At 36.3% G+C, this 17,468-nt stretch overlaps 1 protein-coding gene across 1 annotated transcript in view; it reads right to left on the bottom strand.

Annotated features, from left to right (window-relative positions):
• Positions 1–17,468, bottom strand: part of ARID1B (AT-rich interaction domain 1B) — a 434,326-nt gene that overhangs the window by 87,904 nt on the left and 328,954 nt on the right. Inside the window, 1 exon segment of the mRNA XM_055311882.1 lies at positions 6,766–6,855. Within this exon segment, the coding sequence (XP_055167857.1) occupies positions 6,766–6,855 (90 nt within the window).

The following is a 17,468-nucleotide window of genomic DNA, read 5'->3' as shown; positions in this document are numbered from 1 at the left end:
TAATACTTAAAACTGAGAATTCAAAATAAAGGGGAACAAAATAGTTTCTGTGGTCTGCAAAAACAGAAGAAAAAAAACTTCAATGCTACTTCCAACTCTTAACAATTATCTTGGTGGTCTCCATTTTTGAGATATAACTTGTTAATCTGTTCTTGACAATTAAGAAGTTAGAGCAATTAAGATCTTAAAAAACATTATTTCAACCCTAACTGTGATGTAAATATTGCCATGAAACCAGCTAGCTGTACTAAAAATTTTTTTCAAAATTTTGACTTATTTCCATCTAAATATTCCTAAGAAATAAGGATCCTGGTTAGGGTAGGGTCGGGGGTGGCCTCTGGACAACTCATTTATTGCCAGGCTCCAGGTGCGAGGACTCAACTTAGCCTGATGTCATGTCTGTATAGTTAGAGAAATATGTCTGGGAAGGATGGGGAGCAGAAATGGTATCTTTCATCTGGTGCAAGATCAAAATGCCCACCATGTTTTAAGAGAGGGAAACACCCCACCCTACACCACAGCAAATAACCTATCATGGTAAAAGTATGAGAATACTAATATGGTAATCTTTCTTAATTTAAGAACAAGGAATATTTTGTTCTTTGGCTGTTCTGTGCTCTGAAACCATCTGAGACTTCTGAATTGATGTGAAGGCTGAATTATTTTCTGCTGTCCAGCTCAATCTTTGTTGAACATCTATTATACATGAGGCTCTGTTGTAGACACAGGGATACAGAGTATAAACAAGATTCAGTTCTGGCCCTCAAGAGCTCAGTCTAATTTATAGTAAGACACTCGATTTATTTTTAAGAGATCTCTTTTCTTGCCCTTGGCATTAAAAAGTAAGAGAAAGATGTGCCCTGAGCAAATAGAATGTGCCTAGAAATTTGATGAGGGACTCTATTTGGACTTTAGAGAAGGTAAAATATACCACTAGGGAGTGAGAATAAAATTATACCAAGACAGTTAATATTTGGGATTAATGACAGAAGAAAAAAATAGGAGAATAAAGAAGATATTTTTATCTTCTTTAATATTTTTATCTTCTTTAATAAAGAAGAAATAAAGAATAGTATATCCTATTCAATCTACACAAAATTAGGTACATGTGAAACCTCATATGGGTGAAGTACATAAATTCTGATTGACCTTTCTAAGGTAGGCACACAAGAAGAACATCTAAATGTCCCACCCCACTTCTGTGCTACACACTTTTTCTGGATAATGGCACTATTAATATTCATAAACATAGAGTTACTGATAAATATCACTATGAAAATCAGATTCCAAAGATAGGAATTTTGTGACTCTTTAGACACACAGGGCAGGAATGGTGTTTAGCTGGATCAGATACCTCAGGTGTATAAAAAGGCAAAATTTTGTCATTTTCTCCTCATCTATTGTCCCTGTTTACTACAGAGTATACCCACCACTTGTCTAGCTTGTCTCATCTGCTATCACTGGGAACAGTGAAAGCCAATTCTGCATCAGGTATAGTAAGTCCATGCACTTGGACTACAACTCTGTTTAAACAGCAAACGAAGAGAGAAAAAAGGTTGTCGTGTAGGTGGACAAGAATGAAGGCGCATGGGAGGGGGAGGGTGCTATTCAGTAATTCTGGAAGATTTCACCCAGGATACCTTCCATGCAGATCTGATGGTCACGGAATGGTGCCAAAGAACCGCCTCCAGCGACAGAATACATTTCCTAGCACATCACAGTCCTGCAAAAGCGTCAACTCTGCTTGCAATCCATGTCCAAAAGGGAAAGTTCGTCGTGGTTCTGCTTTCAACATATCTCAAGGACTAATTAAATCCTCATTACTGCCTTCTAATTATTCAAATACTATGGGATTACACTAGGAAGTCCCTGCTGGCACCCCAGATGAAAAGGGTTAAATCACCTACGTCGATTCTGAGAATCCAGATCTAGTTCAGGCCTTCAGAAAACCACCAGCATTACTATGAATATTTAACTAGACACCACTGTGAAAATTAAAAGGGAATTCAATTAAAAGGTTTTCAAAAAATTAATTCTGACCTCTCTACATCTGTCCAAATAAATAAGCCTTCTTGAAACGTTTTCACCTAATTGCTAATCCAATAACTAGAAGGGCATTTGCTAGTTTCATTAAGCTTAACATTTTACGGGGGTTAAAAATGCAATCATTTTAATGTTAATAATAATTATACTTATTTATCTACTCAGATGACTGAGTAGATAGTCCCTCCAAGCCCTTGTGGAAAACAGGGCAACACATTAAGAAGCTATTTCCTACTGCTCTTCTCCAATTTTAGGATATATAAGGTGAAGATTATACAAGAAGCATAAAAGTAACCTAAACTTGTTAGCTAGAATTTTCTCCTAACATTTATTTTAGTATTTTAGCATTATCTGGATGCTTCCTCTAATGCCTTAGGTCGCATAATTTATACTGCTGGATTTTTTGGTGAAGGGCTTTAATAGCAATTCTTCATGTTGTTATATGAGGACTACAGAAAGAAAATTTACGATAAAAACCAGTGGCGAAGGTGTTACAGAATATTAAACTGAAGTTTTGACCTTTCTTCTTTTAAACTTATCTCAGTAATGAAGCAAAGAATTTGAACTTTTTCTTTATTCGGCTAGTAGGAAGTTTTAGCACCACACGAAGTGTAAACAGGAGATACTAACTGAGGTGCTGTATGGGAGACCAGATGAGAGTATTAGAGACACTACAGGAGAGTAAAGAGCCAATAAATATCTAAATGTTTCCCTTCTTTTTGTACCTGGGGGCAATGGACATATCCACATTTACTTGCATATATACCTTTTATGGATAGAAAATAGAAAACTGCAGAAAGTTATGTTTGCCTACATACGATGTATGGAAATGGATTTGTGATCGATGGCCTTAGACAAACTTGATCCCAGAACTACCAGGTCAGAGCAGAGGGCGCTGCTGGGCTACCAAGTATCTGGGCAGCATACCAACTCTGCACCCAATTTTGGGAAGAAGACATGGCCTTGCAAATTCCAGTATGGTTCAGATCCCAGGACAGCTTCATGTTTGCAAAATTCTTAACAGAGTATATAATTTATTAATACACATTCTTCCTGAACAGGAATCCCAGAACCAAGTGGGAAGGAATAATAGCAGGGCAAGAGTTCAGCTTCCTGAGTTTACAGGGAGCCAGGCTTCAAGGTAGAGTTCTTGGTACTGCTGTCTTACCTAAGGACTCTGGGAAATATCCAGAAAACCACACCTCCAAATAGAAGCAGGCTGCATCTCTTTGTGCAATTACCTCCAGGCAAGTGTCTTTCTAGATTTTCTGCTATTAAAGAAAACCTATCCCCTGTAGATACATTAAAGAAGATGTGTGTAACTGGAAACTTACTCTCCTATTTTACTTGTTAAAACGAAGTTAAGCATAAAGGAATTGCTCAACTTGGTTATTTTGGTACTTAGCAGTATAGAAGCTATGTTCTTATCTATCAAGGTCCACAGTTTCTGAGAGAATTTTTTTTTAATTTTTAATTTTTTTTTGAGAAAAAAATTTTTTTAAAGAAGATATGGGGCAGCCTGGGTGGCTCAGTGGTTTAGTGTCTGCCTTCAGCCCAGAGCCTGATCCTGGAGACCTGGGATCACGTCCCACGTTGGGCTCCCAGCATGGAGCCTGCTCCTCCCTCTGCCTGTGTCTCTGCCTCTCTCGGTCTCTCTCTGTCTCTCAAGAATAAATAAATCAAATCTTTAAAAAAGAAGAAGAAGAAGAAGAAGAAAATATGAACTCACCAATATACTTTTTCCCCTCTCTGCTTCCTTTCTCACTTACCTCAAGAGGGGTGAGGGAATATATCAAATGTAAAGATATAAATTATTTTTCAATACATGGGAGACAACACGGGAATTTTCCAGGAAGTGTTTTCTCAAATCTACTTTGCACTGTAAATTCTGTTGGTACACACCCAATGATGATGTCTGTTTTATCATCAGACAAGAAAAATGTTATATTCTATCAAAGCATTGTAATGATTGTGTCATTTGCCACTGAAACACCTGATCAAGTATCATTAAGAACGAACATTTCTTTCTAGATTTTAACAAATAACAAAGCCATTAAAAAAATCCTTGCTATCCAATTCTGGAGAAAATTTAAGTCATGCACGTGCAACAGTATCGTTTACCAGCTCTTTGGAAATACTAGGTTTTCTTGCTTAGGGGGCTGTCCAACCAACAAAAGGCACACAAAGGGACACACATAACATCTTTAGCAGGCTTTCAGAGAAAGTTTGGGAAACATGTTCATAAAAATCAATTCAGATTAAGCAAATTATAAAATGTGTATTTGCTATCTGAAGGAAATGGTCATTGTAACTACCCAGATTGTTATGTATCCATTACAAGTTACTAAAACCACACTACCTATCATGAGGGTTTTTAGAGGGGAAAAAAACCCCACACATATTTATATCATGGTTTTTATACAGTGACATCAGAAGAAAACTCTAGATTTTGTTTACCAATGTATTTGTTTGAAAGTTTTTTAAAAAAGATTTATTTATTTTAAAGAGTAAGAAAGGGGCAGCAGAGAGGGAGGACTCCATGCTGAGCATGAAGCCTGACACAGGGCTTGATCTCAGAAGATCTGAGATCATGACCTGAGCCAAAACCAAGAACTGGATGCTTAACAGACTGCACCACCCAGGCACCCCTGTTTAAGTTAAAAGTTTAATTTAGCTATGCTTCCTCATCGTGTCATTGTCGTTCACATTTGGCTTTCTACATTTTCAAATTTCTTAAACATGTATCAGTTGGAAGAGGTTGGGGGACATGCTGCTGGAAGATCTAGGAGAGGTTTCTCTCTTTTAAAGGTTCTTAGCAATAAAGATTAGAATTGCAGGGTTTCCAAATAAGGAACCTCTTGCCCTTGAATGCTTGCCTAAGAAGCAGGACTCTACTGATGGGAATGGTGTTACAGGGTTATAGTGAGGATTAAAGGAATGACAAATAGTTTCTTCATCTTAGTTCTGGGTCTGGCCTGAGCAGGTTTTCAGTGCAAGACAATTACTCTGATCCTTTATTTTTTCCACTTCCCTGACCCAGCAACACAATGTAGCCCAAGGAGTTTGGAGAGAATTCCTCCCTGTATGGTGCTAGTATGCTCTCCATGAACTTTGAACTGTCTTCTAGATGACCAGAAGCCCAACGAGTTAATACAGAAAAAGGATGTACGGTACCAGACTGGTTCATAGGGGGTTACGGTGGAAAGTTTAGAGAAAAAGATGTACAGACCACACAATTATAAGAACATATTATAGTATCTTTATAAGGCAGTGGTTCTCAAAGTAGAGTCCTCTGATCAGCAGGATCAGCAATAGCTGGGAACTTGTCCAAAATGCAGATTTTAAGCGGCCTACCACAAGCCCTACTGAGTCAGAAATCTGGGGATGTGGCCCAGAAATCTCTTTTAACCGTTCTCCAGGTAATTCTCATATACTCTGAAGTTTGAAAACCATTAACTATCCCATTATTAAGACATATTTGTAGTATTTCAATAAAGGAATTAATGTGCTAGCTATATATTAAAGTATAATACATAGAGTTAAATATGTAGAGATATTAGAAAATAAAAATCTCATTTTATTCCTACTAAACATTCATTTCAACACAAATGATATGTAGCTAGGGCTAACCCATCTTTTTATTGGCATTACTTTCTAAATAACGAGGTGCTGAGTTATTAAACATGAAATAACTAAAATCTTATAATTCTAATGAGAAGCAAATCGTCATCTGTACAACTCATACAGGAATAATTATAAACATGAGGAGTTGGGAACCTTTAAATAGCAGCTACCAAGCCAGCACTTCTGTCTTCTGGGTGAGCATGGGGGAGGAAGACTGAAAGTGGCATGCTCCCCGGGCGGGATGGGTGAGCCTCCAGTCACGGGAAGTGGGAGGTCCCTTGGCACAGCACCAGGTGGTGCAGTAGGCGTGTAAACCCTGGTCCACACTATTCTGAATTAAATCACCACCAATAAAAGTAGCTTCACTACAGAAGGAGAGAAGTAGACAGAGTTAAACAAAGGAAGGCCAAAGGTCTCAACCAAGGCAATAATATGTGGGGTCAACATGCCCGAATGAGCTGAAGATCAAAGCGGACAGATGTGGGACAATCTACATGTTCACGGGCTTCAGGAAAAGAAAGCCTTCTTTCTTCTGGCTCTGGCACTGACTAGCCTCTGAGAATGAGAAAGTCCTATGGAACCTCTCTGGTCCTCAGATTGTGGACTCTACAATCTCTCAGGTTGGCTCTAGGTTCTAAGAGATTATAATGATATAATACAAGGTCTTACTATGTGTTTAAATCTTTACTGTTTAAGTATCCTGGGATAAATTATTAATCAAAATGCTTAAACATACACACACTCTAACATTTTACTTCATTAGGACGAATATCCAAGTTGCATCATTAATAGTCACTTTTACACAGCTAGATCAATTGTCAGGCTACAGTCATGTATAAACTATGCTTCATGGTGCTATGTGGACATTTATACTCATTGGGTCTTGAACTACGTTTGGTAAAACGTCACCTAATCTGCAAGAAAGCATCCTTCTTTTCCATATTTGTGGTTGTATGTATGTTTTTATTTTGTTCATCTGATGAAGAAACAGAGTATCCTTTAAGAATCATCTATAAGGAGACGCACAGGTGACCAAATTCATATAAGCCTTACATACTGAAAACACAAAGATATAGAAGATAGGAACTGAAGACTAACCTCTTTCCTGTGGCATTGGTGACTGGCTCAAGGCAGGATGGGAACTGGATTCTGACTGGCTCCCAGGTGGCTGAGGAGGCATCTGACTGCCTGTAAAACAGGAAGGGAAGTGGGGATGGGGAACCCTCTACGTTAATATTGCAATTGTGTAAAATCAAGACACAGTTTCATTTATAAATCTTAATGATTACCAAAGGAATGGCCCCATATAGAAAAAGATATCGCATGCTATATTGCCCCTTTCTGGTAAAATGAGGAAGAAACATAGATAATCATTTTCAGCAAATGACCCCCTGAGAAGTTTCATTTCTTGCTGAAGGAGTTCCCAAACTCACAAATAAATTAGCAGCAGAAATCTGACATATGTTTTAATGCATTTAACAAAATCTAAGACTAGTAAACTGAACTCCCCCTCCTGAGTTTAAACTAGTTTCTAAGTGGCCAGGCATGCATAATGGCCAACAAGTTTTCGTTGGTAATATTTATTCAATGTAGAAATATCAACCAATTTCTAAAAAGAATCTTTATAATTAATCAGAGATGTAACATAAACACAGATGACCTCCATGAAAAAAATGTAAAATATACTATAGGGTAGCCCTGGTGGCTTAGAGATTTAGCGCCGACTTCGGTCCAGGGCGTGATCCTGGAGACCGGGGATCGAGTCCCACATGGAGTCTGCTTCTCCCTCTGCCTCTCTCTCTCTCTCTCTCTAATAAATAAGTAAATCTTTAAAAAAGAATTAAAAAAACATACTATAACACTAACATATATTAGCACTAAAGAGAGACATATTATTCTGCACCTCTTTTGATCTTTATTTCTAATAAAGCAACAGCATCTATTAACATCTATTAACATCTATTTGATTCCATTTATTTAACGTGTACTAAGTTGTTTTTTCAAACTTTAGTGTAAGCTCCCTGAGACAGGAATCTTTAATCCCTTCATTAGCATAATAATACAACTTTGTTATTTAATGGCTCTTAATCTGAGAATATGAATTAAGGGAAAAGATACTTCTTATTTTTATCAATTAAACGGAGACAATGAGTCATGTGAAGGCAGGAGAAGGGATTTTTAAACTTAAGAATCACCAGAGTACCTGAGTTCTCAACTCACTTTCGGGTTCAGAGGTTTAGATACATTTTGACTAAGGATATTATTGAAGAAGGCAGTTGAATTTAGCACAATCCTCAAGGTGCTAGCTCTCAGGGCATGAACATCCTGCTGTTTTATCTTCTAATCTCCTCCTTTGTTTAAATAAACTGAAAGACTAAAATATACAAATAGACACATCTACATGGTGTGCACACACATACGTGCAAGCATATACAGGTCTCCCCACATAGCCCTTGGGTTACCACAGTCTATGATATTGCTAGGTCAAGCTAACTGCTTTGACATCACAGGACCTACTTCTCTACAGTTCCGTATACTGCTGCAAGAATCACAACTGAGTAGAGAAGGAAACTCATGTATTGAAGATTACCACCAGTTCACCTGGTGAAGGTCATGCTGCAGAGTCTGGTGATTTACCCTGAACTTCTACCCTCTCATGTTTCTAACCAATGGTATCTGTTAGGCCAGGCAGCCTGACTACTGACCAGGAGGAGCAGGGTCCCCTGAGTCTCTCAGGACTGTCACTCATTACTAATTCTAATAAAGGTTGTATCTGTGACAGCTAGAGAGGCAGGAAGATGATTTTCCATTTAGATAATACATACACATAGTTGTTAAAATATAATGATAAAAAAAATCCTGAAATTGTTTGTGGGAGTTTAAGCTTCTCACTTTTAGAAAAGAGAATGTATGTAAAACCTCTGAATTTGTTTCTCAGTGCTTCTGGGTTCAAATGCCATCCTCATGCTCAGTGAAACTAAGACCCGAATGTACAGACGCTGAGAAACGTGGCGCTGTGAAACCACCAAGAGTAGCTCGTAAGTTATAGCCACATCTAGTGTATCAAACACAGAGAAAAAGGGTCCAGCCTCTATCCAGCCATTCATTTTACTCCCAGACATTTGTAGTAAATTAGTGTTAGCACCAAATAATTACACGTAAAGTTAAAAAAACCCAATATTCTGGCTGAAAACAATTTCAAGGATAAGCACTAATCATCAGCTTCGCAGTGGACACACAAAAGTTGCTGTGTCTACTCAGGGTCATGTGCTCCCTATGAAACGCCCTTAGGCTCCCAATCTGCAGCCCATTTAGAAATGGAAAGCACTCTGCAGCCAAATCCTGACTTTTTAAAATGTCAGTGGGGAATCAGCTGTGCTAAGACAGTAAGTGCTTACATTATAATGATTGTTTCTGTATGACAGACCAAATTCAGAGCCTCGTGACAGCAAAACAAACAGTAATTCTACGTTAATACAGGACACCACTACTTACACTATGCATGCCCAAGGCACTGCTCTCATGTACAATATATCAAGTAAAAATAAAAAAGGCCGTAAGAAAACCATCTCATGAATTCATAAAATACTGCCATATCCAAGCAGCACTACTGCCTGTCTGGTGCAATCCTAAGACAACACCCCTTTACAGCAATGAGAAAATTTATTATTAAATCTATCCTTTAAAGAAATGAACAAGAGCCTTTTCATGGTAAAGACAGATTAGAGCAAACTGCTTTATGTTCTCCAAGTGCTTTTACCCCCTATCTTTCCACCAATCGTTTCATAGTTGCCAAGAAATAACTTCATCCTCAGTATGTATAGGTAGAAGCACAGTCATAGTAGACAATGAATCAGAAAATATGTCTGAGAAATATAACATAGGATTTGTGTCCATGGTCCATATAAAGAAGACAACTCAGAGCTCCCTGAACCAAATGAATTCAGTAAATACCCTCAAAACCATAGATTTTTATAGGACATATGTTTTTTCTAAGTAAAGCTTTTTAAACAAAATTTGGTAATTATTTTAAAGGAGAATATTGCCATGCATAGTGAACAAACAAACTTTATGGGAAGGCTTTAGCATTAAAGCAGAATTTTGAAAGAAAGCCATTTCCCCCTTGTCTATGTCTATTATGATGCAAACACAATGGAAAAAACATTACAACTGGAAAAAACCATGCTGAGTTAGAATAAATCCCACCACTTTACAGCTACATATTTATTCTCCAATGACCGTGTACACAATATTGTGCAAAATCTTGGTGCAACAAAATAAAAATGAAGGATTAATAAGTCACCTGAATTTCTTTTTATTTTATTTTATTTATTTATTCATGATAGACATAGAGAGAGAGAGGCAGAGACACAGGGAAAGGGAGAAGCAGGCTCCATGCAGGGAGCCCGATGTGGGACTTGATCCCAGGACTCCAGGATTGGGCCTTGGGCCAAAGGCAGGTGCTAAACTGCGGAGCCACCCAGGGGTCCCTGTCACCTGAATTTCTACTGTTGCCAACTTAAAACTCTCAGAAGTCTTTACCAAGATTTTTTTATTACAAACTTTTAATTAATTTTACACTTAAAAGTTACAAAAGCAGTACACTGAGTTTCTATATATCCCTTAGCCCATCTCCCTTAGTGTTCACATCTTATATAACCATAATAGAATTATCCAGAAGCATTAACATGGTACCACACTATTAACTAAAGATCTTACTTGAAATTCACCATTGTTTTTCTTCCATTCTAGGATCTCACATTGCATTTAGCTATTTCTCCTTGGTCTCCAGTCTATAAAAGACCCTTAGTCTTTCCTTATGTCTTATGACCTTGACGTTTTGGGAGAATACTGTTCATGACATTGATCGGCTTCATTTCTCGTGCTGTTTACCCTGATTACTTGGTAAAGGTCGGTGTCTAGTAAGTCCCTCCAATATAAAATTACTATTTTGCCTTTTGTAGTTGTATCTTAGGGAAGATATTTCAGACTATGCAAATCCCGTGTCTCTCAAACTTGCATGCACTAACTTCAGCATCCATTACAGACCGCTGTCTAACATTTATTATAGTACTGTTTGTAATAATGATTCTTTATTCTTTCTTTCCTTCTGCATCTATTAATGGAAATCTATTGTGAGGAAGAACTACCTCTTCTTCCCCATTTATGTATTTATAAGGCTATTTCTTTCTATCCATAAAAACTCATTGTAGAAGACACACTACAGGACGACTTCCAGCAAGTCACATCCTTGTGTAATCCCCATCTCTTGATTGAGGACAAAATCTGTGATTTTGCTTTAACCAAAGAATATAACAAAAGTGATGAAATATCACTCCTAAAATTATGTTCCATGGCAAAGCTAGAGGCATTTTACAGATATAATTAAAGTTCCTAATGGGCTGGCTGTGAGATAATCAAAAGAGTGATGATGCTGTGTAGATCTGACTTTCAAAGAGGACCCAGGCTTCTCTGAGCAGACCAGTGCTTCCAATGGCCTTGAAGAAGTAAGCTCCCGTGATATGAACCAAACCACATGGCAAGGACAGGCAGCCTCCAGAAGTTGAGAGCCTCACTTCTACAACCCTAGGAAATTAATTTTTCAAATTAATTTTCCCAACAATCTGAAAGAGATTGGAAGCAGATTCATCCTAGTTTAGCCTCCAGATGAGAAGACAGACCATCTAACACTTTGCAGCCTTATGAGGCACTGAGCAGAGGACCTATCTAGGCTGTGCTTGGATGCCTGGCCATGGAATTGTGAGATAGTGTATGTGTGTTGTTTTAAGCCTTGTGGTAATTTGTGAAAACAAAAAACTATTACTCTCATAGATATTTATTTTATTCCATGGGTAATATCCAACATTGACATTATTTTGTTGCTAAGTTGTTCTAGCTTTGACCATCAGAAGCTCCTGCAAATCCTTAGTTTTTAGAATCATAAGATACTGCAGGCTATTTTGCATTTTTTCTGACCCAGACCTGTAATCAACCACTTCTCTGAGGAATGCTATTTCTTTTTACTGGAAGATGATGCTCACAGACTAAGACCTGGGCACTAGGTCTGCTCATTATTTCTGGGATGTTATTACTTCTAGATCGTCTCAGTGAACAGAAGTAGGAAATATATGTATGTACACTAACTTATATGTATATGCATATGTATGTTTCGGTATTATGTGTGTAACCATGAGCTTATGCAAATACCTCAAATTCCAATCCAAAATTGGAGGGTATATTTTAGCCTTCCCTCTTCCCTTAATTATGACTTCTTTCTACAATAGTAAGAAACCCAGTTCTCATGGTCTAAATTCATTTACCAATTTGTTCAATTCTATTATACACACAAAGTAATTTCAGTAACATCATTGTGAAAAACACAGAGCCATTGTTAGGACTTGTAATCCATTTTGTGTTCCCCTTCACACCTTGATTGGCTTTAATTGTTTTGATATTTTGGGGGTATGTGAAACACTTCTATGGTTCCATAAGTCACAGCTATCCAGAAAGATACATGCAGACATGCCCCTCCTATTTTCTTTTCTCCTTTCCACTTCTTTCCCAGTTGCCCTCTATAATAAACAATCTTTTTAGGTTTTGGCTTATCTTTGCTATTTATTTTTTATATAAATGAAAGGACAGCAGTGTATTCTATTATTTACTCCTTAGTTGAAGGATAGCGTATCCTAGATATCTTTTGTGCTTTGCTTTGCTACTCAACAGCATGTCCTGAAAAGTACTTTCCGTAAGTTTATAACATTTTTCATTTGAAGAATAGGTACATGGTACTCCTTTATGTGAATATTCCATAGTTTATTCAACCACTTGCTTACATATGGGTATTTAGGTTGTTTCCCATCTCTTACATATGTATTTTATTGTGTGAGATCTACCTCGAAGTGGGACTGATGGGGTAAAAAAATATGTAAATTTCCCTCTATGAAGTTCTGAACCAATTTAAATTCTCATCAGCAATGTTGGACAAGTCTAACTCTCTGTAACTTAACAAAGTATGTGGTCATTTAAAATATGTCATTCTTATACGTGAGAAACAGTATCTGAGATTTTTGAATTTGCCTTCCTGATTCTGAGTGAGTTTGACCACTTTTTCATTTTGAGAGAGATAAAAATCTCTCTTCTGGTTAATTGTTTGTTCATATCTTTCCCACATTCTTCAGCCTGGGTTTTTTAGCATTTTAGTCTTGACATTTTTAAGAATTCTTTATCTACCAGGGATTTTAGCTCTTTCTCTGTGGTAGAAGTTGTGAATATTTTCTTCTACTTTGTCAGTTGTCTTTCGATTTTTACAATGGGATTTTTTTTTTTTTTTTTGTAAAAACAAGAAGTGAAATGTATCGATATTTTTATGGCCTCTGGATTTTGTGTCCTAGTTAAAAAACTTTTCTCTGGATCCAGGTTAAAGAGGAATTCATCCCAGTTTTCAAGTACATGAATGGTCTCATCTTTAATCTACTGGCAGTTTATTTTTGTGTGTGATGAGATATAGATCAAATTTTATCTTTTGTGATCAGAGCTTAAGATCTACTTCTATAGCATGTTTTAATGTTAATAAGGCTAGTTCCTAACCCTTCAACTCACTTTTTCATTTTCAGTGTTTTCCAACATAGTTATTTTTTCTATATGAACTTTAGTATCAATTTGTTCTTATAAAATAGCTTAATATTTTTACTGGGATTGCAATGATATTATAGGTTAATTCAAGGAAAATGAATGACTACTGAGTTCATCCTGTTTAAGAACAGGAGACGACACATCTTTCATTGTTCGTGTCTTCTTTAGTTTCTTTCAAGCACATAAAAGGTTTGGGCATTTTATGTTATGTTTATTTTTGAGCACTTAATCTTCATTGTTGCTATTACAAATGGATTTTCTCTAACAGTATGTCTTTCAACTGTTTATTGCTTTGTAGAGGAAGGCTGTTCCTTTTATTTTTCATCATGATAAGGGTATTCTTTATAAGGGTATTCTTTAATCCCTATCCTCATTTTCTCCCACCTCCTTACCTCCCCTGTGGTAACCATCAGTTTGTTCTCTGTGGTTAAGAATCTGTTTCTTGGTTCTCTCATGGAAAAAAAAGAGAACATTTTTTTTCCTTTGCTCATTTGTTTCTTAAAGTCCACATATGAATAAGATATGGTTTTGTCTTTCTCTAACTTACTTCTCTCTGCATTATACTCTCTAGCTGTATCCATGTTGTGGTAAGTGGCAAGGATTCATTCTTTTTGGGCTGAATACTATTCACATCTTCTTTATCCATTCATCTGTTGATGGACATTTGGGCTGCTTCCATAGTTTGGCTATTGCAAATAATACTGCCATAAACACAGGGGTGCATGTATCCCTTTGAATTAGTGTTTTTGTATTTTGGGGGTAAATACCCAGTAGCAATTCCTTGATCATATGACAGTTCTATTTCTAATTTTTTGAGGAACCTCTATACTGTTTTCTACAGTGACTGCACAAGTTTGCATTCCAACAATGTATGAGGGTTCCTGTTTCTCCACATCCTCACCAATACCTGTTATTTCTTGTGTTGACTTTAGCCATTCTGACAGGTGTAGCATGGTATCTCATTGTAGTTTTGATTTGCATTTCCCTGATAAGAGTGATGTTGAGCTTCTTTTCATGTGTCTATTGGCCATCTGGATGTTTTCTTTGGAGAAGTGTCTGTTCATGTATTTTGCCCATTTTTAATTGGATTGTTTTTGGGATATGGAGCTGTAAGAGTTCTTTGTATATTTTGGATGCTAACCCTTTATCTGATACATCATTTGCAAATATCTTCTCCCATTCAGTAGGTTGCCTTTTAGTTCTGTTGATTGCTTTCTTCACTTCACAGGAAGTTTTTGATAATGTCCCAATAGTTTATTTTTGCTATTATTTCCCTTGCCTGAGGAGACACATCTAGGAAAATGTTGCTAATGGCCGATGTTGGAGATTAGCACCTGTGTTCTTTTCAAGGATTTTTATGGTTTCAGTATGGTATAAGAAAATTGTCTGGCTTCATGCTTTTGCATGTGGCTGTCCAGTTTTCCCAACACCATTTGCTGAAAATAGTATGTTTTTCCCCACTGCATATTCATTCCTCCTTTGTCAAAGATTAATTGACCATATTATTGTGGATTTATTTCTAGATTTTCTTCTCTTGTCACATTGATCCATAATCTGTCCATGTATCCACCTATTTTTATACAAATACCATACTGTCTTAATTACTACTGCTTTGTGATGTAACTTGAAATTTAGAATTGTGGTACCTCCAGTTTTATTTTTCTTTTTATAGATTGCTCTGGCTATTTGAAGTTTTGCAGTTCTATACAAATTTTAGGATTGTTTTAGTTATGTGAAAACTGCTTGTTGGCATTTTGATAGGGATTGCATTAAATCTGTAGATTGCTTTGGGTAATATAAACATTTTAACGATATCTGTTTTTCCAATCCATGAGCATGGAATGTCTTTCCATTCTTTGCTTTGTCTTTAATTTCCTTCATCAGTGTTTTATAGTTTTCAGAGTTTAGGTCTTTCACCACTTTATTTCTAGATTTTACTGCTTTTAGTGCAATTATAAATAACTATATTCTTAGCTTTGCTTTCTGCTACTTCATTATTAATGTATAGGAATGCAACAGATTTCTGTACATTGATTTTGTGTCCTGTGACTTCAATGAATTCATTTATCAATTCCAGTAGTTTTTTGATGAAGTCTGCAGAGTTTTCTGTATATAGTATGTTATCTGCAAATAGTGAAAATTTTATTTCTTCATTATGAATATTGATGCCTTTTATTTCCATATGTTGTCTAATTGCTGTGGCTAGGACTTCCAGTATCATGTTGAATAAAAGTGGTGAGAGTGGACATATTTGTTCCTGACCCTTGGGAAAAGCTACTTATACCCCATTGTGTATGACATTGGCTGTCAGTTTTTCAAATAAAGACTTTATTAGGTTGAGGTATATTCCCTCTCAGCCTACTTTGTTGAGAGTTTTATCATAAATGGATGCTGTACCATATTACATGCATTTTCTGTGTCTACTAAAATGATCATATGGCTCTTATCCTTTCTCTTATTGTTGTGACATATCATGTTGATTGTTTTGTGAGTACTAAACCACATTTGCAACCCAGGAATAAATCCCACTTGGTTGTGGTATATGGTTTTTTAAATATGTTGTTGGGTTGGCTAATACTTTGTTGAGGATTTCTCCATCTATATTCATGAGAGATACTGGCCTGTAGTTCTCTTCTGTTGTGCTGTCTTTATCTAGTTTTGGTATCAGGGCCTCATAGACTAAATTTGGAGGTTTTCCATCCTCTTGTAGTTTTGTAATAAAGAAGAATGGGTATTAACTCTTCTTTCAATGTTTGGTAGAATTTACCTGTGAAGCCATTAAGTCCTGGACTTTTATTTGTTGCTAGTTTTTTGATTACTGATTCAATTTCATTGCCGGTGATTGGTCTGCTCAAAGGTTTTATTTCTTCCTATTTTAGTTTTTGTAGACTATATGTTTCTAGGAATTTATCTGCTTCTTCTAAGTTGTTCAATTTGTTGGCATATAGGTTTTCATAATATTCTTTTACAGTTGTGTTTCTATGGTATTGGCTATTATTTCTCCTCTTTCATTAGTAATTTTGTTTAGGGACTCTTCTTTTTTTAATGAGTTCAGCTAGAGATTGATCAATTTTGCTGATCCTTTCAAAGAACTAGCTCCTGGTTTCACGGATTTCTTGTTTTTAAAATTTCTGTAGCATTTATTTGTTTTAATCCCTATTATTTCCTTTATTTTGCTGGGTTTGGGTGGGTTTTTTTTCTTGTTTTTTACATTAGGTACTTTTATAATCTCTTTTGCTGCATTCCAAAGATTTTGGATCATTGTGTTTTCATTTTCATTTGCATCCATGTAATTTTTTATTTCTTGATTTCTTAGTTGACTCATTCATTATTTAATAGCCTGTTATTTAATCTCCATGTATATGTTCTCATTCCAGAATTTTTCTTATGATTTCTAGTCTCACAGAGCTGTGGTCAGAAAAGATACATAGTACTACTTTGATTTTTTTGAATTTGTTGAGATTTGTTTTGTGGCCTAATATGTGTGTCTATTCTGTAAAACATTCTGTGTGCACTTGAAAAGAATGTGCATTCTGATGTTTAAGGATGGAATGTTCTGAATATGTCTGTTAAATCCATCTGGTCGAGTGTGTCATTCAAAGCCACTGTTTTCTTACTGATTTTCTGGTTGGGTGATCTGTCCATCAATGTAAGTGGAGTGTTGGAGTCCCTTACTAGCATTGCATTACTATTATTTCTTTTATGTTTGTTATTAACTGTTTTATGTATTTGGGTGCTCCCATGTTGGGTTCATAAATGTCTGCAATTTTATATCCTCTTGTTGGATGATCCCCTTTATTAATATTTAAGTGTCCTTTTTTGTTTCTGCTTCTTGTTACCATCTTTATTTTCAAGTCTATTTTGTCTGATGTAAGTATTGCTATTCTGGCTTTCTTTTGTCATCCATCTGCATGATAAATGTCTATCTCCTCACTTTCAATGTACAGGTGTCTTTTGGTCTAAAATAATCTCTTGTAGGGACCATATAGATGGGTCTTATTTTTTTATTCAGTCTGTCACCCGTGTCTTTTGATTAGAGCATTTAATCCATTTATATTCAAAGTAATTATTGCTAGATATGTATTTATTGCCATTTTGTTACTTGTTTTGTGGCTGTTTCTACAGATTCTGTTTGATCCTTTCTTCTCTTGCTCTTTCATGGTTTGTTG

Source organism: Nyctereutes procyonoides, unplaced genomic scaffold, assembly GCF_905146905.1.
Source record: "Nyctereutes procyonoides isolate TBG_1078 unplaced genomic scaffold, NYPRO_anot_genome, whole genome shotgun sequence".
NCBI lineage: Eukaryota > Metazoa > Chordata > Mammalia > Carnivora > Canidae > Nyctereutes > Nyctereutes procyonoides.
Note: the sequence above shows the minus strand (reverse complement) of the source record. Positions and strands in the feature narration are given on the sequence as shown.